This window comes from Ailuropoda melanoleuca, chromosome 11 (genome assembly GCF_002007445.2).
Source record: "Ailuropoda melanoleuca isolate Jingjing chromosome 11, ASM200744v2, whole genome shotgun sequence".
In the NCBI taxonomy this organism is placed as follows: Eukaryota; Metazoa; Chordata; class Mammalia; order Carnivora; family Ursidae; genus Ailuropoda; species Ailuropoda melanoleuca.
In genome coordinates, this window is record NC_048228.1 from 70,136,121 (window position 1) to 70,162,305 (window position 26,185).

Consider the following 26,185-nt stretch of genomic DNA (forward strand, 5'->3'; position numbering starts at 1 on the left):
TTGGCGGGGGAGGGGGTGAGGGATAAGCTGGGGATGGGGGGCACCCATCCTGTCCTTGCGGTAGATAAAGCCCTACCGGTCTGCCTGACCGCCCTCGCCTCATTTTGAGTTCACTCCTTAAACTATATTTAAAATTCACTTTGCAAAGGCAATCGGAGTATCTGGAGAAATTTGAAATGTAATAAAGCTGTAAAGAAGTGCAAAATTGTGGTTAGAGAAGTGAACTTCTACCTGGTTTGGGAAGCACGGTAATTTGTTTTGGATGCCTCAGTTTCCCCACCTGTGAAAGAGGGACAAGGTTATTTGGCAGTAACGTTTGGAGGCCCTGAGGGTGGGGCCGTCTTTGGGCGTGGAGGAGGTGAGTTACCTTGCCTGATCTACTGTAGACCTCTCAGAGGCTGGTGAGCGTGGTGGCAGCAAGGGGACATCTTTGGGTTCTGGTGGGGCTGGGTCCATGATGTAGTGCTCACTTTAACTTGGGTTTCTCCCATTGCTCTTCCTTCCTTTTCAGTTTTTGCAGGAACAGCCTCCAGCCCTTGGGTTCCCAGGGTGCACCCTGCTGGCACCCCCACTTGTCAGAGCTTTGGGAAGCTCAGCTTGCCCCCGGAATAAGGCAATTGCCTTCCTCTGCAGGGTGAGAGAGTGTGTGCTTTGCCTTCACTCTCCAGGGTCCCTTTCCGCTCCATCAAAGGGCCCCTCCCTCAGCTGGAACATGTGTTCCTTTAATGCCAGTTTGGGGAAAACCTCCCTCGAAGCTAATAATACAGGCCCCTGAAGGGAATCTGAGAAGGCTTGATTGAGAAGCCTTGGGGTAAGGTGATCTGACTACCCTTCCCCCAGCACACAGCTTTTTAAATCTTCTGTCCCACATTCTCCTGCAAGATTAACACACCCGGCAAAGGAGCATTAAGGAGCCATGTGTTAGCTCAGGGGTGGAATCAAGGACCCACCAGCGCTGGCTTCAGTTTTCAGCACTGTTGGCCCTTGCCGCCTGCTGCCTGCTGCCGCGGTGGCCCAAGGAGCAAATGCTGGGGCTTCCCGGAGTGAGAGCTGCAAAGGTATTGGCGCAGGACCAGTTAGATGGGGTGGGTGACTCCTGGAGCAGTTCCATTTCCTCTCCTTTCCTTCCTTCTCCACGCAGAGACAGGTCTCCTGCTCCTTCCTGTCCAGTGGCATTCACGTTGGCTTGGTGCAGTGAAAAGGTGATGCCTTTCTTCTCGGTTTCTCTCTCTGCTAAGACCGGTTCCTGAGGGGCACCGTGAAACCAGAGCAGCTCTAATACTCCCTCACGCCTGCTGTGTGGCCTCAGGCTGACAGGGCAGTGAGGCACGGTCCCAGCTCTTGGTGGTGTTCCCCTCCTGCCTGTGTGTGGTGACGCCTCTCTGTAGTGAAGTAGCCTGGGAACTTGAGAGCTAACATGTCCCAAGAGGAAGCCAGCGTCCAGCTCCCCCCCCCCCCCCCCCCCCCCGCCCTTAGGGCGGCTGGGGCTTCTTGGCACACCTGGGCAGAATGTCACAACCAGGTTCCGGTAAAACTCAGGCAGGCTGCAGGGAAGTCATCAGTACCGTGTCTGCAGAGTTGACACCTCATGTGGAGTCCCTGAAAAGGCACCAGAGGTAGGACCATCACTCAGGTAAAGTAAGGAGCTCATAATTCCTAAGTTGGGAGTTTTCTGTTGCTATTTGGACACTGTGTCTTGAGCAAGTGCAGGTTCAGGTTCAGCATGTACCAGCTTTTTGTCCTTGAACAAGTTGCGGTCTTACTTTCCTTACCTAGGAAAAGGGGATGACAGGGGTTCCTACCTCATTAGGCTGTTGTATTAAATGAGCTCCTGAACTCCAGGGCCTAGTACATAGCAAGCACTCAGTGAGGACCAACTGTTATTATTAACAGTTTTCTCATTATTATGTCACCTTCCAGTGGTTTAAAGAACAATGAAGATGGTATGCTCTTGGAAGCAGCCACTAATGTAAACAAGCCCACGTTCATTTATGCAAAGTTCATTTATGCAAACCCAGCGGAGAGGCAGTATACAAAGGCTGGGTTGGGAATCCTTAACCCCACCCCTTATAAAAGACTGCTCAGGTCACCCGTGTCCCGCCCAGTCTCACTTCCCACGGGAGAAGGCTTGGTGATGAGGAGACTGCTGTCTTTTCACCTGATCAGATGTACATTTTCACCAGACCCCTCTTTAGATTCTTCACTGAATCATGAATTGTTTCCAGGTAGGTCTTCTCTGAATCTCCGTTTGCTGTTCAGTTTCTCTCTGGGGCTCTAATGGGTCTTTCCACTCCTTACATGATCAGGTCCTCGCTGGTTTCCGTAGCTGTAGTAAGAGCAAGTGGGAATTCCATTTTCTTTTAAGCAGCTTGTTTGGCATATTTAAACTGTTTAAAATGTCCAGAAAGGGTGATAAAAGACACCATCCTCCCAGGTAAGACTTGAACAAGCCACGACCTAGCATTGAAAAGCGGACTTGTTTCCTCTGGAGAAGAAAGGACCCAGCAGAGCAGAATTTACAGAACTTGTAGCAAATCCTTTAGGTGATTGAGGAATGAACACCTTCTCTTTCCCTCACACTTCTTCTGCCTGCTTTAGAGACGGGGGTGTTAGAGGCTATCCACATCCCTCTGCTTGCCTCCTTACGCACTGAGGCTTTATTGTCCCCTGGAAGTTGAATGCTAGTTCCTCTTTGTTTGACTTCTGTGTTCCTGTGCACTCCTGCCACAGTGATTCTTGATCAGTCTGCTTGTGTCAGCTTCGCCACACACCGTGGCTGCTTCAGAGAGAGGAAAGCTTGTCAGGCTGGTGTGTTGTAATTTTTAAAGTACACTAGCTGCTACCAAGCACGAGGAAATGTCCCTTGTTGATAATCCTCTGATTTTTGTCCAGATCAATGGATTTAACTTCCTGTGTATTTTTATGGCCCTACAAATACAAAGTGCTCCCCCCCTCCCCGCCGCCTTCCCGGTAAGATTTGAGTTTGAAGAGCTTGAATTTTCTGAAGGGCAAGCATTTGCTCGGAGAAACCAAACATGTCCTCTAGAAATGTGACCTGTACCATGCAAATTGGTCTGAATCATCGAATCTTTATTTCATGTGTTAATAGCGCTGTAAGATGTACCATAGAGAAAATGCTGTGTGTCAGACTGTGTTTTCGTTCCCATAAGCACCCGTTTGTTGAGGACCTGCTGTGTTCACGTTGGCATGTACTGTGTGTAGGTGCTTTGTAAATGAATGGGGTGAGCCCCTGTGCCTAAGGAGCTCAGCAGTTTCTTATTTTGTGGGCGTAACATTGGTAAAGACTGAACAATTTCAATATGGTGTGTTATCTGCACAGATAAAGGTTGAACAGAATCTCAGAAGCAATACAAGGAAAAGACTGATGAACACAGCAGGATGTTTCTTTAATATAATTTGCAGTTGACCAAAGTTTGATTATTTTTTGTTTTATGTGAGGACATGATTCTAGTCATCATACTTAGAACTGGCATCTGTCCCAGTGGTTGTCTCTGCAGTTAAGCATGAGTGTCATGGTAACTTCTGACAAATTTTTGTATTTCTTGGGACCCTAGTCTTTCTCACCTTGTAAAGCTGATACATTTTTGGGGGGTTGTCCAAAGTTTCTTAGTGAACAGTGTTTCTTAGAGTCTTTATTTAAAAAAAAATCTACTTCCCAAGATGGGGCAAGCCTCTGAACAATCAGTTCAAGGCAGTTTGTGGAAAGTCTGATGAAGAGGGAGGGACCAGGTTTTGCAGAGGTCAACAAGCTGATCCACAGTGCATCACTGAGAAGGCTGCTGTAAGAAGCTCATGGAAGGATATACGCTTTGAGAATTCCACAAAAGAGGGTCTACCCTGGGTGGGGGCAGAGGGCTGGTCTATGGCCAGTGGGTTCACTTTCTTTCTCAGTCTTCTTTGGGCCGGTGGCACCTACCTACCGTTGACTGACCAAAGATTCCAGCACACAGATGGGAAGTCTTGTGGAAGGCAAAATGCCCTGTGGGGACGGAGGGGTGGGCTTGGCCTCACCAGCACCGCAAACCACGGGAGAAGTACCAGCCCCTGGATGAGGACTGACCTGTCATTACTTCACTTTGAAACCCCTCAACACAGTATGTCATGAACAAAGCACTAGCATTTTGTTTTTTTAATTGCTTTATTGACATATGTACTTGGCACATATTTAAAGTGTAAAAAAATAAATAAAAATCCTTCTCTTAATTGGCTCTCAACCATTTAAGGACCTAACTACCTTATTTAAAACTGTGTTGAATCTATCAATATTTGCATTTTAGTATTCTTTTAACAGTCCCGGGGTATTATTGGACACCACAGTGAGTGCCATATTTGAATTGTTTTAAATAAATGAAGTCTCTCTGATATGAAGGAACAGAATTAGTAAAAATTTGAAACAAAGCTAGAGGATTTTATAGATAGTTTTATCTTGCTAAGTCAATCACCTGAGGCAGTATTTTGAGACTAGTTTGAAAAAATTCTTTAAAACTATTAAAAAAATATGTACATCTTATAATTCTGGAGAAGACATAATTGTCTCTTCCTCTAATATTGTTACTGTTGCTTTCCATTCTTAAAGATAATCGGAGACTGTAAGCTTAGTTTAATGTATCACCTGGGAGTGGTTAAAGTCATGTGTCAGGTTCTACTGTGATAGTTGTCAGATTTTAAAAATTGCAGCCTGGAGTGGGGTGGGCTAATGTTTAAAGAAAAATTCTCTTCTGGTCTCTTGGTGTAATATGTAGATGTTTGTATTGGGTCAGGACCTGACAATGAGGCCTATAGATTTTTCTCTGTTTTTTCTTGGACTCCTAGAGGAAAACAAAGTTGAATGCCAATATTTAGTTAGCATGAAAGATTGTAATATTATTTTCTAGATATTAAATTTTTGTTCCAGTTCACCCATACAATAAAACCTATTTATTTTTTAACTAATGTGGAATTTTGGTATTTTGGGTTTGTAATTAAAAGTAACTTTCAATTTTGGTCCTCTTAGCAATTAAGAGAAATTTCTGTAATTCACATATCCCTCTTTCCCAGCCTGGTGTGTCTGTCTAGTTCATTTAAATCACTTGAGGCTTTATGATAGTGTGTAATTCTGTGGTATCATCAGAAAGGTATCTCCTGGTGGTTTTATCTCTAGCCTACTCACGGAGCCAGTCTGAAGCAAACGGACTGGAAGAGTTTGGTGTCTTTGAGTGTAGTCAGTGCTTCTGGCCTAAATATTTTAATGCACATTCTTATAACATATCTTCAATTGTGGTGAGACCAAATCTGATCTAGGGTTTGAAAGGCCTTGTTGATCTTTTAAGAGAAAAAGCCACCCCAGAATGAAGGAGCAAATACTTTTTTAAGACGAATAAATTCTGTATCAACAATCAATCCTGGCATTAAAGGCTTTTTGGAATGTTTCTGTTCTGAGATTGTTGCCAGGAATTTGGGGTATGTTGTAAGTGCTCGACATGAAATTTTACTACAATTGTAAGAATAGTTATTTGTGCTGGATGTTTGTAAGAGTGTAGAAGAAACCCCGTTGGTTCTCAAAGCTTCACTTTCCACCTGTTGGTCCAGTCTTCTCCTACCCATCCAGTTCTGATGCCACTTTCAGAGCCTGATAATGCTTTAAAGTAGTTTAGACTTGGGACTCTTTTTCTGGGTGGTGGTAAATTTCAGGCACACAGAAGAATATGGAGAATAATGGAATACCTGTGTGCTTCCCAGTGAAGAAATAAAATACTACAAATACATCCTCATCTCACTCCTTCTTCCTCCAGACAGTGACTGCTATTCCGAATTTGACGTTTATCATGTGTTTATAGACTTTTACTAGATGTGTATATATCCATCAGCCAGATATATTATCGTTTTCTCATGTTTTAGACATGCTGATACTGAACAGCTCCTTCGCAGTTTGTTTTTGTTTAAATTACGGCTTTGTACTTCTAGGTTATTCGCTGCTGTATAATATTCCATCACAAATATGCTACCGTGTATTCATTTTGTTGATTAGCACATGGGTTTATCACGTTCTGTGTTTGTCATGACAGTTTGAACTGTCTCCCTATGCCTATGTTTGAAGATTCTCTGTGGCATATACCTTGAGGAGAAATTGCTGGATCAAAGGAAATGGACATCTTCAACTCTTGATATATTGCCAGATTGCTCCCCAGAGCAGTTATGCCAATTTGCATTCTCACCAGCGGTGTTGGGGAGTTCCAGGTGCTCCACAGGCTTGCAGACACCCGATACTGTTAGTCTTGATGTGTTGCCAGAGTGATGGGTGTGAAATGGTATTTTGGTGATTTAAAATGTTTACTTTCCTGTTTACTAACGAAGTGGGACATCTTTTCGTGTGTTTATGGGGCTGGGTTGTGTTTAATCCAGGGACTCTGGGGCAGTTTTCTAGGGCTTGAGAGTCAGGATGGCAGTGTTGGTTTTGTCAGAAAATAGGGAAAGGGAGGATGTGGGGGGCGGGGGGGGGGAACTGGGGAGACCAAAGAACAAGTCTGGAACTGTAGAGAAGGAATGGAAGCTAGAGTTTGAGAGAATGATAAGAAGGAGGTGAAATGTGTAGCGAAAAGATTACAGACTAGAAGTGAGAGGATACATTTACTGAGTGTTGAGAGTAAATTTGGGATACATTATTGTGCTGGCCAGGTCTCTCCGTTCAAGTTACATTGTTCATGTTTTGTTGAATTGGAATTGGCTTTGGTGAACATCGTGTCCGGGGCCTCATCTGTGGAGAGCACCTGCAAGACCGGACTTCAGGAGTTTTCCTGTTTACCCAGTTGCTTTTTGAAGCTCTTTTAGAAAGGCAGTGTGTTTTTCTGGAAACGGTGCTGCAGTGAATGTTTCTGCTCCTGTCTTCTTTGCACACGTGCCTTCATTTCTCCAGGATGCAGGCCTTGAAATTGAAAAGCTGCTCTGAGGATGTGCCTGTCTGCAGCTTTCCTGGATGTTGCCAAGTGGCTCCCCAGCATGGTTACATGACACGGACCTTTTTTGATGTGCAGCTTCTGTGGCCCTAGTCCCAGAGTTTCTGACTGGATGGAGGTATAGGTAGGTCTGGGGTGGGTTTTAGGCACCTGTGATTTTTTTTTTTAAAGATTTTATTTATTTATTCAACAGAGACAGAGACAGCCAGCGAGAGAGGGAACACAAGCAGGGGGAGTGGGAGAAGAAGAAGCAGGCTCATAGCGGAGGAGCGTGATGTGGGGCTCGATCCCGTAATGCTGGGATCACGCCCTGAGCTGAAGGCAGACGCTTAACGGTTGTGCCACCCAGGCGCACCCCTCCCTTTTTTTTTTTTGAGTTCCACAACTGATTTTGATAAGCCTCCAAAGCTGAAAACCACTGTGTTAGATGGACAGCTCCGCAAGGACAGGAGCTGTTTAACCTCTTCGCTGCTGATTTCTCAGCATTCAGCACAGGGCCCGGCTCATCTGTGCGAGGTGCTCAACAAACAATTATTGGAGAACTGAGAGAAGAGCTGTAGCTTGCTAGAATGGAAGGAGTGCTGTGCCAGAAGGCAGTGCTCCTCAGATTTCATTGTCCGCAGGAATTACCTGGGGATCTTGTTAAAATGCAGAGTCTGATTCAGTAGGTCTGGAGTGGGGCCGAGATTCTGCATTTCCAGCCTGGCCAGGTTCTCCTGGCTTGGGCAGCACACCTAGAACAGCACGTCCCTAGGCGGGGAAAAGAAAGTGAGTTCTTTCTTCCATACAGCTTCCAAGTGGACCGAGTTTGGGATTTGGAGTCCTGCTTGGTAGATCTAGAAGCCTGCTTCCTCATCTCTGTGTAACACGAGGAGGCAGATGATAAAATACCTTTCTCACAGCAGTTTTGGGAAGAATCAAAGGCGATCTTGCTGCCTGTGGAAGCATTTTGTGAACTGTGATGCTCTCACACACATTACGGTTTGTAATTCTCATTCTTTTAGGGAATTAATGGTTTCCTTCAGTTTGCTCAAAGCACAGAGCTATTGTTAAAAAAAAAAATTGAACAGATTTAGGGAAAGCTACTAATAAGTTCAGGTAGTTTACAGATAAACCAAACACCACGAGGGACAGCGCAGTGACATCTGAGAATCACTGGTTTATTGGAATTCTGCTTTCATTTTGACTTGCTGTCTACATTTCGTGGGCATTTTGGGAGGAATGGAATGGGAGGAGAGGTTGGGCAAGAGCAGAGGCAAAATTCACCTCGGGTGTGGTTCTGACTGCACGTGCTGGGAAGTGGGGGTTCCCTTCTCACTGGTTTGTGGTAGGGGGAGGAAGGGAAGGAATGGGGCTAGAGAGAGGCCTACAGTGCTCTCCCACTCCGCTCTGCACTGTAGCACATGATGGGACAGTAGGGAGGCTCTCTGATTTATTTCCCAAGTTGGGCACTTCTTTTTTTTTTTTTTTTTTTTAAGATTTTATTTATTTATTCGACAGAGATAGAGACAGCCAGCGAGAGAGGGAACACAAGCAGGGGGAGTGGGAGAGGAAGAAGCAGGCTCATAGCGGAGGAGCCTGATGTGGGGCTCGATCCCATAACGCCGGGATCACGCCCTGAGCCGAAGGCAGACGCTTACCCGCTGTGCCGCGCAGGCGCCCCAAGTCGGGCACTTCTTAAAATGTTGGGGGATGTGCTCTAAATAGTTATTGGGTATTACTGATCTACTGTAGGTATAATCAGAGTTATTCAGGACAGACCAGGCCTGTGGTCAACCCAAGGTTAAGCCACCAAAGGACACTGCCATTTAAATGCAGCATTTCAGGGTACTTTATTTATTGGGGACACTGCCTTATCCACCTGAGAGAGGCAGTGTGGTATTCAGAGAGGAGGGCAAATAAAAATAAAAGTAAAAAGTGACATTCAGAACTAGTGTGTATTGTATGCTACAGTTTCTTTTGTTCCCAACCTTCACTCTGTCTTTTTATTCCCAAGTTTTCCCTATGTCTTTGAACCACTTGAATGTGGTAGTTTTCCTTAAATCTGTTCAACTTCTTCTAATTTGGCCTCGTTTTGTGTGAAGACATCTGTGAAGTAATGGGTTTGATGAGCTAGTTATATGCTTTTCTAATGCATATCAAAAACATAATTGCTATAGTTGCAAATATCAAATCATTATGTTGTACATCTGAAACTAATATAATGCTGTATGTCAATTATACCTCAATAAAAAAGCACATAATTGCTAGAGTTGAAAGTGTTCATACTTGTGCCACCTAAGATGACCTCACCTCCCTCGGGGATTCATGGTTACAGTTTTGGATGGGCATTAGCTCAGATAAGAGGTTCTTTATGGTGGTTCAAATAACTGGCTATTAGAGGAACACTTTTTTTTTTTTTTGAAGTAATCTCTATGTCCACAGTGGGCCTCGAACTCACAACCCCAAGATCAAGAGTCGCATGCTCTACCGACTGAGCCTGCCAGGCGCCCCTGGAGGAACATTGTTAAACTGATTTGTAGAGTTTGGAGATTAGAGGTTGGTCGGCTTCCTTGGGAGGCAGGTTAGCTCGTGGAGGAGATCTGGTTGGACGTTCCACACTGCTGTTGGTTGGGTGTGAGAGTTGCCATTGTTCTCACTCTCAGAGACGCTGCTTATCACCCATAACATGGGGGTGACCAGAGAACTTCCCTCCCTGGGGCCTTGTGGGGCTGAAATGGAATCATTAATGTCTAGTGCTTAGCCCAGGGCCTGACCATTTTACTATTTTCTTCTAGTGCCCCTGGTTTTTCCACTAGCACTGAGTCCAAACAATGTAATGGAAAGTGCCCTGGTGTCCAAGGTCTCAGGTGCCAGTGTTGACCCTGCCACTTTGTAGCTTTCCAGACATCAGTCAGGCAGGTGACTTAGGCCTCTCTGGGTCTAAGATGTTAAGAACCATTCCTGCTGGTGAGCAGTGGTGAGAAGAGGAGTGCCACATTGCAAAATAGCCTGGCTGCCAATGAGAGAGGGACTAGGATGGGGCAAGCCCAGAGGGGACGAAAGGAGGAAGAACCTGTGATTTCCCGCCGAAATGTCTATGGTAGACATGGTGCTAATGATGTGTGGCAAAACTTTTGTAATCATCTGTATAGGATACAGTGTTTTTCCCTTTCCTGATAATGAGGGCACAGCATATAGACTTTTTGCCATCTAATAGGCATCTAACAAACTCTTTTGTATTACCTGGCTTACAAGGTTTGGTGTTCCTAGCTGAGAAATACGTGAAGTAGCAAAGCTCAGGTTTTTTTTTTTCGATTTTATTTGTTTATTTATTTGAGAGAGCGCAGAGGGAGAAGCAGACTCCCCACTGAGCAGGTGCTGAGCAGGGACTCACCTGCTCCCTCCCACTGCGGGACTCGATCCCAGAACCCTGGGGTCAGACCTGAGCCGAAGGCAGATGCTTAACCAGCTGAGCCACCCAGGCAGCCCTAAGCTCCGCTTCTTTTTAATAAAAAAAAAGTTTAAGTTTTAAAAGTTTTAAGAAACTTTAAGTTTTCAAAAAGATAATATGAGTTCACATGGTAGGAATTTCCAGTTGTACAAAAGGATATAATATTGACAACATACACACCATCCGATTCTTGTCTCTGGCATGGTTACTCTTTACGGTTTCTTCTGCTTCCGTTCAGAGGTATCTTATGCATGTACAAGCAGATATGTTTATTTCTCTTGTAGTTTTTAAAAACACAGATAGTACTTTCAGCATGTGCTGATCTCTCCTGATCTGCCCCTTGCTTTTTGTGCCTTGGAGGTGGGTGGGTGCTAGTCTGTGAAGAGCATCCTCATTCTTTTTTAATGGCTTGCAGAGTATTCAGTTGCTTGAATGTACTGCATTCACTTAACCAGGCCCCCGCTAATGGGCGTAAAGGTAGTTTTCCAGTCTTTGGTTTTTACAAACAAGGCTATAGGGAGCATATGTCCGTATGTCCATGTATCATTTTGCATGTGTGGCAATATAGCTGTCGGCTCACTTCTCAGAAATGGATTTGCATTTGTAATTTTGATGGATTTCTCCAAATTGCCCTCCACCAGCAATATGTGTGACTCTTGTTACCCACAGCCTTGCCAAAGCTCTGTGCTCTCCAGAAACCTTGTGGTCTTTGCCAGTCAGGGGGAAATGGTGTCCTAGTATATTTTTAGTTTGCGTTTCTCTTGTTAAAAGTGACTTGAGCAGCTATTCACACGTTCAGGAAAACAAGCTCAATTTCATTTAACTGTTTTGGTTGTTGGCAATTATTTTCCGAGCCTATAGGGAAGGACCAGTTTTACTTTTCTTTTCAGATTGAAAAGACTGGTATTTTTGTAAAATACAATAAAAAAGAATTATTAGCAAAGTGGAGTTAAAAACTCCAAAGATATGTAAGCACACAAACCCCTATTTTTAATGATTAAACTTGACAGATACAAAATTACTCTGTCCATTGATCTTGCCTGTTCTTGGTTTCTGAACTTAGCTCATGGCAGAATTAACACCTTGAGTAATATTGCTGTAAAGAACTCCTTACTCGTCTCTTTTCTCCCCTTGCCACCCTGTTTGGGGATGAGAGAAGAAAGTACATGATTTTATGTTTTCTATTTCACAGTCAGTACTGGATGCTTTCATTCCATTAAGGTAAAATATGTCTGATGGTGCAGGACTGATCCAGAGGGCAGGGGTGCCATGCAGACCCACCCGGGTACACGGACACCTTCCGTTCTCCCGTGCTGTGATGGCGTGCTGGTGTCCTGGTGTTTCATTGAGGAAGACCTCGAGCTTGAATTACTAGTGGGGGTTGGGTGGGTGGAAAACGCCCCTATCAGTCAAATTTGCAGATTGTCCTCTTTGACATGGGGCTTTGCCAGGATCCCATGCCACCCGCGCTGCTTTTCTGGGACGTGATGTGATGGGAGGGGTTCCCGGGTACAGTAGGAGCTTAAGAAACCTCATAAGCAAGGCGGCATTCTTGGTGGCTTTGCAGAACATTGGATTGGGAAGGAGTTTTTGCTTCTAGTGCCCTGATTTCAGTGACTGGGGGTGAAATTTCCTTTTTCTCCCCCCCCAGCCAGAAGATAGACACAGAGCAGGATCTTTTGTTCTGCTTTTGAGTTGAAATTTTCTCTTTGCATGAGGACTTTGTTACGCTGTCACTAGACATGTGGAGAGCTATTTTACAAACCAGAGTCTCTGGCTGCTCTTTAATGTCCCTTCCTGTGATGACTTGGAATCATTATGTATCCCAGTGTCATCTTTCTTCAGTAGCAGACATTTTTGTTTCTATGTTATGATCATTAAATGAAGTCATGTTGAGATTTTTTTCTCGCTTATTTCTCCCTACCCAATATCCTATAAGGCATGGAAATGACACGCTACCATGTTGCGGAATGGAAATGTACTTTAAGTACCTTCTTGTGGATGACGGCCCCCGGGGAAAGCCTGGGGAGGCCGGGGAAATGGGTGAGTGCTCTTGCACCCGGAGTTGGTCTTGCAGTGTGATGGCATTTAGATCATGGGTTCACAACAGACCTCTGCTTCATAGGAACACCTGACCTTGGCAAGGTCCTTAACTCCCATTAACCCCATTTCCTTTAGCTGTGAAATGGGGCTAGTGAGTCCCTGGGAGTGATTTTTTTCTGGAGGGAGAGTTTTGTTTAGTGCTGCTCACTGGGACTGGGTGACCCCTCTGCTATCTGAGCGGAACGGGCATTCATAGCCACCTTGGGGTATCACGCACCTGGTGGTTAGGTGATGAGGTGATGTGTGACCGAGAGCCAAGAGCACACGCTCAGAAGCAGCTCTGGAATTACTAAAAATATGAATGAAAAGTCGTCTCCCCGGACTGGTGGTCAGGAGTCTGGGCTCTGAATCTGAATGACCTATATTTGAGTCCCGTCTCTGCCTGTACAGGCTGAGAGAATGTGGGCAGGTTCCCTGCATTTCTTCACGAGTAGGATGGGGATAATAAGTGTGATCTGGCGTGAGCTAGTGGACAAGGTGAAGTGAAGATAGACACATGAAGTCTCTGAGTGAGTGCCACATACCACTTACCCTTCCCCCATTTGCCAAATATTCAATTAGCAAATTTAGGTAAGTGCCTTATTATATGCCAGATGCTCTGCTAGGTCCTGGCAAACCAATCAGACTTAATAGAGTGTGTCCTTACAGAGTTTATGGTCTGGTGTAGAGATTAGCAAGCTTTCCGGTCCAGGGCTAGATGGTAAATATATCGGGCTTTCTGGGCCATGATGTGTCTGTCACAACTACTCTACTATTGTGAAAGTAGCTAAGTAAATCAATGGATGATTGTGACCATGTTCCAATAAAACTTTATTTACAAAGTAGTTGTGTCAGATTTGGTCCATGGACCATCACTTGCCAACCTGTGGTTCAGTGGGAAAAAACATGTTAAATAATCACAAGTATATTATTACAAATCATGGTAGGTTTTATGAAGTTACGTACAGGATTCTGTGAGAGAAAAAGGTCAAGAAAGGGAGCTTTGAAGAAGTGGCATTGAAGCAAAATGGTGAGAAGGTAGCCAGAGAAAGAAAGGCGGGGGCCGGGGGGGGGGCTAGCTCACGGAGCCAGGGAGCTGGCCACACTAGTTCTTAGCTTGCATTTCTATTTTTTAGAGGTACAACAGATAGTTTGCAGCTTGCTTTAGATTAAAAATAATAGAAAATTTCTCGTTATAGAATTCATACCAATTCTCTCCCCCTTCCCCATCTCCCTCACCCGTGTTATCATCTTAACACTAAGAATTGAGGGAGCTGTATTAATAACACATTTTGGGGTGTCTGGCTGGCTTAGTCAGTGGAGCATGTAACTTTTTTTTTCTGGGAGAGAGAGAGAGAGCAGGCGAGCATGAGTGGGGGAAGGGGCAAAGGGAGAGGGAGAGTCCCGAGCAGATTCTGCACTGAGCACGGAGCCTGATGGGGGGCTCAGTCTCACACCCTGAGATCATGACGTGAGCCGAAATCGTGAGTTGGATGCTTAACTGACTCAGCCACCCAGGCGTCCCTGGAGCATGTGACTCTTGGCTCAGGGTTGTGGGTTTGAGCCCCATGTTGGGTGTGAGAGATTACTTAATAATTTAAAAGAATCTAAAAAAAATATATATTTTATTATGCATTCTTCTGGTAGGTTCTTATTCTATTACATTGTTTTCCTTATATTACTGTCAGTATCTAAAAATTTAGAAATTAGAGCAGTAAGGTTGCACATTATTTCATTATTAGGTATAAAATGTTTTATCCCTTAGAACTCATTTCTACTTTATTTTAAATATTTTATTTATTTATTTTTGAGAGAGAGAGAGAGCACGAGCAGGGGAGAGGGGCAGAGGGAGAAGCAGGATCCTTGCTAAGCAGGGAGCTAGATGCAGGACTTGATCCCACGACCCTGGGATCATGACCTGAGCAGATGCTTGACCAACTGAGCCACCCAGGTGCCCTCATTTCTACTTTTTGATACTGTTTTCTCTTTTTACCTTGTTAATATTACTCTCTTTTCCTGTTTGGCTAAAGATTCATAGAGCTTAAAACCATTTGGGGAGGAAAAATCCATTTTCCTATTGACTACATCCTGAGTTATTCCTGACTTCCAGCCTCAATTTTACATTTCCTTTAAACAGGTTTCAGTATCCTATATTTTACAGAAAAGGACAGGTGTGCTGCTCACTGTGGCTATTTGAAGGGGTGCCTTGGAGTAAGGGGTTTGCTTGTACAACTTTGTGACCTCTTCAAGTTTTCAATTTCTACCATTATGGGATTCTCCCAACCCTCCTTGAGAGTCAGTATGGTTCACACCACTTGGCTATGTGAACTTGGATAAAGTTACGTACCCAATCTGGGTTCCAGTTCTCTTACCTTTAAAATGGGGACGATAATGGCATTCACTTCAGAGAGTTAAATTGTGAGGTGAGGATTAAAGGAGTAAAATACACATCACGTCCTGTGTCAGTGACTGGACACAGTAAGGATGACTTGTGTTATCTATTGTTGTTATCATCACTAATTACAGCTGGGAGATGAGTGGCCGTAACTCCTCCTTAACCATCCTTGAATTCTGGCAAGTGGCTCCTGACTCATCCTGAGATCTTGGGCTGCGTCACCTCATTTGTGTTTCACTCTCTCTGTAAGGCTGTAGGAATGACCTTTAATCATCAGAAGTCAGGGAATAGTAGTCCTTGTGAAAACTAGGTCTTTATGTATGTTTGTACTTTGAAAACTTAACTTGGTAAGTAGAATGGCCTTTTGAACGTGGACCTAAAAATGTCTTTTCAGCGACAACATTCAGTTCGCCTGTCATATATTTTAATTCCTGGTTTATAACTAATGACCTGTTCTCTGTGTACTTAGGAATCCTTACATGTCGTTTTCGGCCTTTTTTGTGTGTGTCCCTTCTTTGTACAAACTCAAAAGAGAGGCTGCCTATCCTAGGATGCGAAAAAATGGGCTGTCCTGAGGTTATCTTGGGCAAGGAGGCTTCACTTTGTCTGTGAAATGGGTCTAGCGGATCTCCAGGGACGCTTCCTGGTCTCTGCAGGGACTTCCATATTATGGCAGTATTCTCATCGGCTTTTATAGACCTTGCAGTGCTGTTGTTCTGATTATATCATCCTCTTGAGCAAGATTCTACGTCCTTTTTATCCCCCCATGGAAGAAATTCTAATATGCATTCCTTATAAACTGCTTTTAAAATCGCTTTAAAAAGATCTGCCTTTTTCTGTCCATCGGAGGCATTTATGATTCATCATTCCCGGTTGTTGTTGTTTATTTGGTGATTTTGTAGCCCCCCTTGGCAGTCACAGAATTGCTCTCAGAAGGGCTTTGAAGAGCTAACATTACAGTCTTCTTGTTGGAACTTGTCCCAGCCCAGATTCTATTTTTAATAAAGCGTGGCGCATTGTTTTTCAAAGGTTACCAAATTTTTTACTGATGGAAATAAGATCTTTGTGTTTCTATACCTCCAGACCCTGTGATTTACCACCGCAGAGGAGTTTTTTGTTCAGCATCTGGTCATGGAGCAGTTATGCTCTGTGCCCTCCACTTCGCCTTTTGTGCTTCTGTGCGGGGGGCGAGCAGAAGTGTAGGCTCTCGGGTTTGTAGTGTACCTTGCAATTTACATCGTGCTGATGACATTCTGGGTTTTGCTTCGTTCTCCCCACCCCCCGCGAGCAGTAGGTTGGCTGGATACCAGCTACCCTCCCCTTGCAGCCAGGAAACCAAGGCCAGGAGAGGGGAGTGACCAGAACCAAAGGCAAAGTCCTACTGGGAGGAAGAAAATGGCCAAATACAGTCTGAATTACATGCTGTGGGCTTTAGATAACTGGTCTGCAGGATATTAGTTGGCTAATTTTTACTAAACTTTTTGTATGACAAAAATAATATATGCTCAGGGTAAAACATATAAATGTTGGGAAGAGAACATGAGAAGCCCCTTGGTGACCTCCTTATCTCCCAGCCCCACTTCCAGACCCTGGTGATAGTGTTAATAATTTCTCTGGGATTCTTGAAGGGGCTTCCGTGAGCAGGGTGGCAGTGAATGCAGGCAGGTCTAGTCTGCTGTGTTCCCGTGTGGGCCCCAGGGTCAAGTGCTGGGCACAAAGCAGGGCTCACTGTCTGTTGATTAATGAATGACATTTCCAGTATTGGCCTACACACTGTCATTCTCTCACATGTTTTAACTTATTACTGTATCTTGGACAGATTTTCATAGCAGTACCTGTGTGGCAACTTTACTTTTTTTTTTTTTTAAAGATTTATTTATTTCAGAGTGAGCACACATGAGGGAGCAGGAGGGGGGCAGAGACAGGGAGAGAGAGATTCTGAAGCAGATTATGAGCTCAGGGCAGAGCCCGACGTGGGGCTCGATCCCACAACCTCGAGATCATGACCTGAACTGAAAGCAAGAGTTGGACGCTTAACCAACTGAGCCACCCAGGCTCCCCGCAACTTTACTTTTTTAAATAGCTGCATGGTATTCCATCATATGGATTACTATAACGTTTTAACCAATTCAAGTTGTTTCTAATTTTTTTTCTGTTACAAACCTTGCCATGAGGACCCTCTGAGACATTGACTGCTGGTTGTTCTCTCAATATCCATTTTCCATTTCTATTTTTTTAAAGATTTTATTTATTTATTTGACACACACACACACACACACACACAACAGCAGGGGGAATGGCAAAGGGAGAGGGAGAAGCAGACTCCCCGTCAAGCTGGGGAGGAGGCTCGATCCCAGGTCTCTGGGATCATGACCTGAGCCAAAGGCAGATGCTTAACTGACTGAGTCACCCAGGCACCCCTCCATTTTCCATTTCTAATGTTCGGTAGTCATAGCTGCTCGGGTGAAGACTGCACTTGCCAGGCTCCCTTGCAGCTAGGTATGGATGCCATACAAGTGCCCTGGGTGGGAGGCGGGAGTTGTGTGGGTGAAGTTTCCTATTGCTGCTGTAAAAAAATAACCACATACTTAGTAGCTTCCAATGACACATTCATTCTCTTAGAGCTCCAGACGTCAAAAGTCCTAAAATCAAGGTGTCAGCTAGGCTGCACACCTTCCAGAGGCTCTAGGGGAGAATGCATTCCCTTGCCTTTTCCAGTTTCTGGAGGCTGCCTACATTCCACAGCCCAGGGCCCTTCCTCCACCTTCACATCCCCTCGGAACTCTGCTTCTGTTGGCACGTCTCCTCACTGACTCCTGCTTCTTGCCTCCTTCCCCTGTGGACCCTTGTGGTTACACCAGACCCACCCAGATAATCCAGTGTCATCTCCCCATCTCAAGATCCTTAAATTAATCGTACCTGCACAGTCCTGTTTGCCGTGTAAGGTCAGAGATTCACAGGCTCCAGGGATTAGGGTGCGGACATCTTTGAGGGGCCATTATTCTTTCTGTGACAGGCACTCCTGGAGCCTCAGGGTGGTCAGTGAGGAATTCCCTGAGAAGGATGATGGGGTACAGCCAGGTGAAGAAGCTGGGGGAGAGCCTTCAGGTAGTGGGTGGGATGGAATTTGAGGTGTGCCTGGGTGTGTGAGGAATGGCACGAAGGCCGCTGTGACAGGCCAAGCAGTGGGTGGCAAGAGGTGACTGTGGAGACAGCAGGGGGAGTCACCGGTGGTTTTAGAGTAGATTTGTATTTACAAAGAATATTTGTGCTGCCATGTTGACAGCTGACTTGTGCTGACATGTTGACGTGAGGTTAGAGGTGGGCACATGGGTTTTAGAGGCCACTTAGGAGGCTGTCATAATTCAGGTGAAAGATGCCGGTGGCCTGGCCTTGCTGGTGGTGACAGGAGATTAAAGAGAAGCGAATGGCCCTGAAAGATTGAAGGAGAGTGAACCCAAAGACATGGTGGTGGGTGGGTTGGGCAAGACCCCCAAGCTAGATCTAGTGTTGGCCAGGAAGGAGGCAGCATTGTCATTTACTCTGTGGGGAAGCACCAGGAAAAGGTTGGATTTGGGGGGAAGGAGAAGGGAATGCTCTAGTTTGGAATAGACTGATTTTGAGGGCCTGTGAGAGAAGCCATGTTAATACTCATCCAGTCTGAATGAGCTCAGAAGTAAGTTTTCTGGGATGAAGATGAAGTTGGAAATGGTAGCTGCTGCTTGAGGCCCCATGAGTGGTTATTGCCTGGACCCTAGAGAAGCATGGAGAAGAGGGATGAGGGCCTCAGTGCCTGGAGAAGGCCAGCAGCTCCAGGTGCCCCCTGGAGTTGGCAGTGTTTGGAGCACATCAGGGATGAAGTGGGGGTAGAATTCAGGTGAGAGATGTGAAGGTGAGGAAAGAGAGACAAGTCTTAAAGAGTATCATGGACAATCTCTAACAAATTGTATTAGTTTCCTATTGCTGCTGTAACAAGTTACCTACCATTCACTCTGTGCCTTAACCATCCAGATTTATCATTTTACAGTTCTGGAGGTCAGAGATCTGAAATGGGCCTCCCTGAGCTAACATGAAGGCAGTACAGGGCTGTGTTCTTCCTGGATGCTCTAGCAGAGACTGTCTTGCCTTTTCCAGTTTCTAGAGGTTGCCTGTGTTCCTTGGCTCCTGACCCCTTTCCTTCATCTTCAAAATTGGCAAAGGCCGGGTACTTCCTTCATGCACGTCATCACTCTGATCTATCATTCTGCTTCTGTCTCCCACTTTTAAGGATGCTTGTGATAACATTGGACCCACCAAGAGAATCCGGGACAGTCCCCCTATTTTAAGCTCGGCTGATTGGCAAATTAATCCCATCTACAACCTGAATTTCCCTTTGCCATGCAAGGTAATCCCCAAGTTCTGGAGATAAGAACATGGACATCTTTGGAGGACCATTACCCTGCCTATACACATACGTGTTAAAGTGTAAACAGAATGGTTTAAGGAGCCCCATGTACCCAGCATTCAGCTTCAACAATGCAATTGTGTCCTCACTTCTCCCCAACTCACCACTGGATTATTTTTTTTTAAAGATATTTATTTATTTATTTATTTATTTGATTGAGAGAGAGAGAGTGCAGGCACACAAGAGAGAGCACAAGCAGGGTGGAGTGGCAGGGGGAGAGGGAGAAGCAGGCTCCCTGCTGAGCAGGGCTCGATCCTAGGACCCTGGGGTTATGACCTGAGCCAAAGGCAGATACTTAACTGAGTCACCCAGGTGCCCCTCACCACTGGATTATTTAAAGCAAATTTTAGAAGTTACCTGACTCACCTGTAGTTGTTTCAGAGTAGAGAGTTCTTTAAAGAAGTTGAGTTATGATGGGACGGTGACACTGGGGGAGGCCACTGGGGGAGAGGTGTGGGAGAGTGTGCACATATGTATTTTTAGTGGGAGGGGCACTCAGGCATGCTGAATTCTTCACTTTGACAGTCAGAGCACTGGGCAGAAATGACATGGTGTCAGCACCTGCCACAAGCCTTCACGACAGGCATGTTCAGTTCTGATGGAAAGGGTCATCTAACTGTAGAGGAGAGATCGGCTTGGACGAGAGAGGGGTCTCCTCAACAGAGGGACATAGGATGGAAGGTTTGGGAGTGAAATGAAGGGAGTTCTCTGCTGGTTTAATTTCATTCAATTAAAAAAAAATTTCCCTTTTGAGTCAGATGCCAGTGAGAGACACAAAGGAGATCTAGGGGATTGGAAGTTTTGATGAGCTCCGGGGAAGTTGGAAATAGTCGTCGCGGCATGGAGAATGAGTGCGTGAGTGCCCTGGAGAGACATTGTCGGGAGCAGGACATGTTCAGGTCCACTTTGGTGAATTCGGGTGAATCCAGTCCACTTGGTTGTGTGACTTCCATTTAGCATTGCACATCTGTGTGGGTGTATATGTTCAGAGAAAGTGGACAATTTGGTTCCTCCTGGGTTGGTTTTTTGCTAGGTGGTATGCCCAAAGGACAAGGTTAGGGTTGTTTGTAAGAGCAGCGGAAATCATGATCCCTGGACTCTTAAGCTGAATAGGAAAGGAATGAGAGGTTCTGGGGAGTGAATGGAGCTGGGGTGTTGGGATGCTTTAGGAATCCAGCAGGCAGGGCTGAGCCTGGATCGACTTCAGGGCAGTACCAGATCCAGAGTACGTCTTTGGGAGTGAGGCACTAGAGTGGAGTGGAATAAAAGACAGCTGGAAAATAGGACATCCAGTTACTGAGAGAGCAGGCTGTGGGACTGCTCTTCCACATGGGGATGGAGACCACCCCAGATGATGGCAGGAGATGGGGAATAAAGGTAGGATTTCTGTGAGTGGAGGGCAGCCCAGAAGAGGAGACAGGAAGGGCCTTGCAAGCACTGCTAGACATGGGCCTCAGAAGGGCAGGTGTTTTGAACAGGTTATTTCTCTTAAACATTGCCTTTCATGAGTAATCACATCCCCGACTCCCCCTCCAGTGGGAACATATTCAGATAGGTAGAAAAAAGCAGACTCGATCCAAGAATTCCTGAATAGCAAAAATCATGGATTAACTTGAATATATGGCTACCTCATAAAGAGAGATTTAATGAGCTCTGTCTCCATGTGCTATACTTTTATATCTGACATTCCTCCTAGGCTCTAAGCCATATATTCTAATGTTGCTTCAGATATGGCTGTGGGTGTGTTTAATATGCATTATTTATATTGATTGATGATTGAGATGTAGCTTTTTTGAAAGATTTTAGTGATTTTTGTCTATACCATAAAATCCTGCTATGATATGGTAAGTATTATTTAAAAGATTCAGTGTTGTGTATGGGGTTGCGTTATTGTTGATGAAAACCACACACACACGCACACACACACACGAAAAGATAGTGAAACTGTCGAACGCACAGGTGACCACTGGCCTCAAAGTCTCAGACAACAGGAAAAGGAATTCAGCTTGGTGGGCTGTCTAATGGACCTAGAAGACACGGGAAAGCAGGATATTATGACAAGGGGATGGAACTGCCATTTCTGCTGTGGTTCTGTTTACTTAAAATTGGCTCATTTTGTATTTAACATTTTCTTGTTGACAAGTGACCCTTTTGACTGGTTCTTGGCCCACCTTTTGGCCATTTCTTCCTGTGAGAGGAGATGCCAATTATACGAATCAAGAGTAAGTAGCAGCAACAGATTCATATTTTATAAAACATAATGGTGTCTCTTCCTTTCTATAATACCTATCCCCTCATCTTTGAGATTCTGTGAACTGGGTCTTCTGTGATAGCCCGAGGATGTGAGAAGGCTGTGGAATGATGGTAGAGCCATGGGTCGATGTGGAGCCTGACCTCCCCCCTGCCCAAACTGCTTACCTTGTTGGACTGAACTTCGGTCACTTTTCCTCATCCCAGCAGACTTATCCGGGCCTTTGGGGAGCAGTGGTGATAGGTACAGTATTGCTGGGGCCACTTGGCCTTTAGCGGTTTATTCGATATGGCTGCTGTGCATAGCATTTGTTAAGATCATGGGCTCCCAACTGTGACTCCGGGGTTTACGTCCTAGCTCTGCAACTTACTGACTGTGGTTCTTGGGCAAATTTTTAACTGTCGTAAACCTTATGTTTGTTAAATGGGGATTATAATAGTACTTACCTGTAGGATTGTTGTGAGAATAAACAGTGCAGTCCCTGGCACATAGTGGGACTACCCAGTAACTTCCCCCATCTTGTTGGAGCGTTAAACTTGGCTTCACATGACTTACCAATTTGATGCATTTGGGAAGTGTTGGGTTTTAAAGCGTATTGCTCCCTCATTCACAATATTCCTTGGACATTTCACTTTCCCGGGTAGGCTCTTCTCTGACTATCCCATTTAAAGCTTTAGCTATCTACTCTCCAGCCCCCCCATGCCTCTCCTCCACCCCTTCTCCCTGAGGTCCACACCCTCTTTCCTACTTTATTTTTCGTCACTGCGCTTACCACTTTCCAGTATACCGTCTGGCGTATTTGCTTTTTCTTTCCAGCTATCTTCATCTGCTACATTGTGAGCTCCATGAGAGTGGGCTTCCTTGTCTGTTTTGTTCACTGTTACAGTGTCGTGCCTACAACAGTGCCTGGCACCTAGTGGGTACACAAGAAATCTTCATCAGATGAGAAAATTGACTTAGAGAGTGGTGGTATGAATCTTTATACCACTAAGTGTTATAAAATCTGCCGCACTTGTTTTATTCACAAGTTCTTAATGGTAGTTTGCTTATTTGCGTATCTCAAACCAGTTTTCCTAGTAGAAGATAATCAAAGCCAAGTAGAACAGGTTTGAAGAGATGATTAAGGTGGATGAGGAGAAGAATAAGGCTGACATTATTAATTCAGTTACTGATTTACTTCTGACACCTTTTTTCCTAGCAGGAACATCACCGACCACCATGAGGACCGGGGGGATCAATAGTGGACCCTCCTAAGAGTCTGTTGTCCATTTTACCTACAACAGAACTTTTATTTTTCTCTTTTAGGGCACCAATGCCTCTGCTCTGGAAAAAGACATTGGTCCAGAGCAGTTTCCAATCAATGAACACTACTTTGGATTGGTCAACGTAAGTATTCAAAAATGTATTATTTTTATCAAATGTTTTAGAGTACTTGAAGCAACTCCATGACAGTTTTCCTTATTACCGATTTTTAAGTAATTGTTCATGTGCCTTAGTTCCTAGGAATGGCAAATGTTGGGGAGGGAGTTTAGTCCAGTTTTTAAAAGTGTCAATTGTCCCAGAAAAAAGGATTTAATTACTGCATTGTTGGATCGGATTCTCACTTGCCCCTCTCTGCTTACGAGATATCCTTTGTACATATAACTTTTGGAGCAGTTTTATTAGACTTTATGGCCAAATCTGCTGGTATCATCTGGACGAGCTCCTTGGGCATTCTTTGTTTCAATATGCATCAGTACAACCAGAATTTTAACAGTGTTACCAGCTCATCACCAGCAACTCTTTAACAATATAACTTGACAGTGGTACTTAAAACGGATGGGTTGTGGGGGGAAAACCAGAGCCAGTGTATCTCAGAATTCCTTGGCCTCATTTTATCTGTGCTCAGCAGTGGCTCCCTTGTGTATGGCCACACTAAGCAGGCTCTGCTTCCTTGGTAAGTTGACTGTGACTAAGTAGTAAGGAAGTATTACCCAGTACCGTTGTGCGCTTTCTTCCTCACCTGATCCTTTCCCTCTGGCATGGAGGTTTTCCACACATCAGGTGTTAACTCATAAGTACCGGGTTTTCTGGAATAACTGCTCTGAGCAGAATCTGTCCGTACCCAAGTGTAACAGGGAGTAATTTCCACTGGGGAAGCCAAAAAAATATTCGCAGCGAGTGAATGCCACTTGTGGCTAATGGAAAAAACATTGGCTTTGAAGTAATGCAGACCTAAGTCTGAATTGTGCCCGTGCTGTTTACTAGCTGTGTGTAATCTGGAGCAAGTCACTTGGCCTCACTGAGCCTTCGTTTCCCCATCTGTAAAATGGAGACCGTACGACATCTATCTCTTGGGTTATAGTGAAGGATCCGTGAGAGCTCCTGTTGAAGATCCTGACATGAGGCTGAAGCACACTATGGACACTCAGTGAATGTTGGTTCCTTTTCTTTCCCAGGAGTCACTCCCTGGATCGAGGCCAGGCATTACTAAAGGGTGTCTAGGTAAAGGTGGAGACACTGAGTCCAAGGGAAGAGGCTATAAGAAGGAAGTCCAGAGTACTAGAATATAGGGCATTGTGTTGGCAAAATATTGACTTCTAATTTTAATAGTTTTTTTTAGCCATTATGCACAAGTCTGTGCTTAGCTCTATGAAGATAGTCACTCAAGTTGTGAGAAATTCTGCTTGAGCTAGGGAAAATACAAATGGGGAGAAAAAAGAATTAAGGCTATTTCCTAGTTTGTGGAAGCATTGTGAGATTAAATTTATTAATAGCTTCATTTATGTTCACTTGCAATGGTAATTCATGAAAGTTCCAGCTTCTCTTTAAAAAGAGGTTTGTCTCCTATTACATAATTGTGTCAAAGTAGATTAAAATATGTAAAAATAGGAAATGTTCTGTCTTAGCATGCGTAGAAATGTCACATTAAGTATGGCGGAGCATCTGTCTCACTCTTGGGAAAATGACACACAAGCCAACACCCAATCTTGAGAAGATGTTCAGGTTCTATTTTAATCTTACACAGCATTTTGAAAGCTATGTTATTAATCTTGTGATTTCTTTAAATTTTTTCCTTTTCATTTTCGTGTGTGTGGAAAATTCTAAAGGGATAGGGATCGTCGCAGCTGTGTTCTTCCCCAGAGTTGGTGTCACAGTTGGTTGGAAACCAGTGAGATGATGACATCTCTTTCATCATAATCTGAGTATCCATGGTTTTTGAAAGGAACAAAATATTATGGTGTGGGTCCTAATGGGATTATGTAGGGGACCAGGAACTGAGTGCTGTTGTGTTGGGATGCTTGCCATCTTGGCAGAAACGAGATGGAGGGTGACTGAGGAGTTTGAGGGGAAGAAGCCGATGGGATGACCTCGGGGGGCATCTCTTTGCATCCGTTGCTCTGGAGTAAGTGAGGACATGCGTTCTGAAGCAACGCGCAAGGGCACTAGCTAATCTCGAAAGAGAAAAACTAAAACAAGTTCCCGTGTAGTTAAGGCAAATGGTTCCTGGTTCCTGGATTTCTTTCTGATTTGGATTTTTATTTTCTGTTGTAGGAGTTTCCATGTGTTGCATTGTGACCTCTCTTAGACAACTACTTTCCTGGGTCGCCATGTTATGTCCATTTTTCTCCTTTCTCTCTCTTTTTTAACCACCAGAAGGTCTCCTTAAGATTTTTTTTTTTTTTAATCAAGGCTCAGTGCTTATTATTTTAGGGACTTTTATTGGGCCAGAGAGGCCCCAGGCTGATGTAAACTTGTATTCATTTCCCTGTTGCTCAGATAGTCCCTGGTGTTGCAAGTGGTTTACTAGTCTCTAACATGGCAGGATGCTGCTACTGGGAAATCTGGGCCGGTTCCTGCGGGGTGGGCGTCTCCGGACCACGAGCTGAAACATCCCTGTTGTCCTTTGGCAGTTCGGAAATACGTGCTACTGTAACTCTGTGCTTCAGGCCTTGTACTTCTGCCGGCCGTTCCGGGAGAATGTGCTGGCATACAAGGCCCAGCAAAAAAAGAAGGAAAACTTACTGACGTGCCTGGCAGACCTCTTCCACAGCATCGCCACGCAGAAGAAGAAGGTTGGCGTGATCCCACCAAAGAAGTTCATTTCGCGGCTGAGAAAAGAGAACGGTGAGCAATGTGTGTAAGGGTCTGAAATAAGAATTCATAGTTCTGTGGCTGCTCCAAATGACGCCCCCCTCTTCCTTTTTTTTTTTTTTTTTAAAGGGGTAAAGAGTTTGGCCAACTACTCAAAAATCACTTTTTTTTTAAAAGAAATTGTAATTCTCCTTTCCCACCTCGTAAACGTAAAATAAAGCTGGGTATAAAACATGCTTATCAATTCAGATTTATCATTCCATTTTGGAATGGTCTTTTTATTTGCCCCACATTGGGAGGAGTTTTTTCTGGGTAGGACCATTGTGAGAGAGAAATTGCCCAAGGCAGCCTTCTAAGCAGAACGCTGATTGGAATAAATAGGTTGGTGCAATAATGGAATAAAATAGTGCTCTTATAAACTTGTCATAAATGATTAAGTAAATGTATATTCTCTAATCAGAGCCTTTGCTGTTTTATAAGTAATACCTCTGACTTTTGCCTAAGACCATTGAAAGATATTAAATTGATATCTTTATATTATAAAAATGCCCTG

At 44.6% G+C, this 26,185-nt stretch overlaps 1 protein-coding gene across 2 annotated transcripts in view; it reads left to right on the top strand.

The window, feature by feature from the left end:
• Positions 1-26,185, top strand: part of USP46 (ubiquitin specific peptidase 46) — an 88,300-nt gene that overhangs the window by 33,808 nt on the left and 28,307 nt on the right. The window contains exons 1-3 of one of the 2 annotated variants that reach the window (XM_034671819.1): positions 80-1,202; positions 22,864-22,944; positions 25,452-25,665. In XM_034671819.1, the coding sequence (XP_034527710.1) occupies positions 1,026-1,202; positions 22,864-22,944; positions 25,452-25,665 (472 nt within the window). In that variant the 5' untranslated portion in view covers positions 80-1,025. Of the gene's footprint in view, positions 1-79; positions 1,203-22,863; positions 22,945-25,451; positions 25,666-26,185 lie in introns of those variants that run through there. The other variant, XM_034671820.1, reaches the window with a different exon arrangement.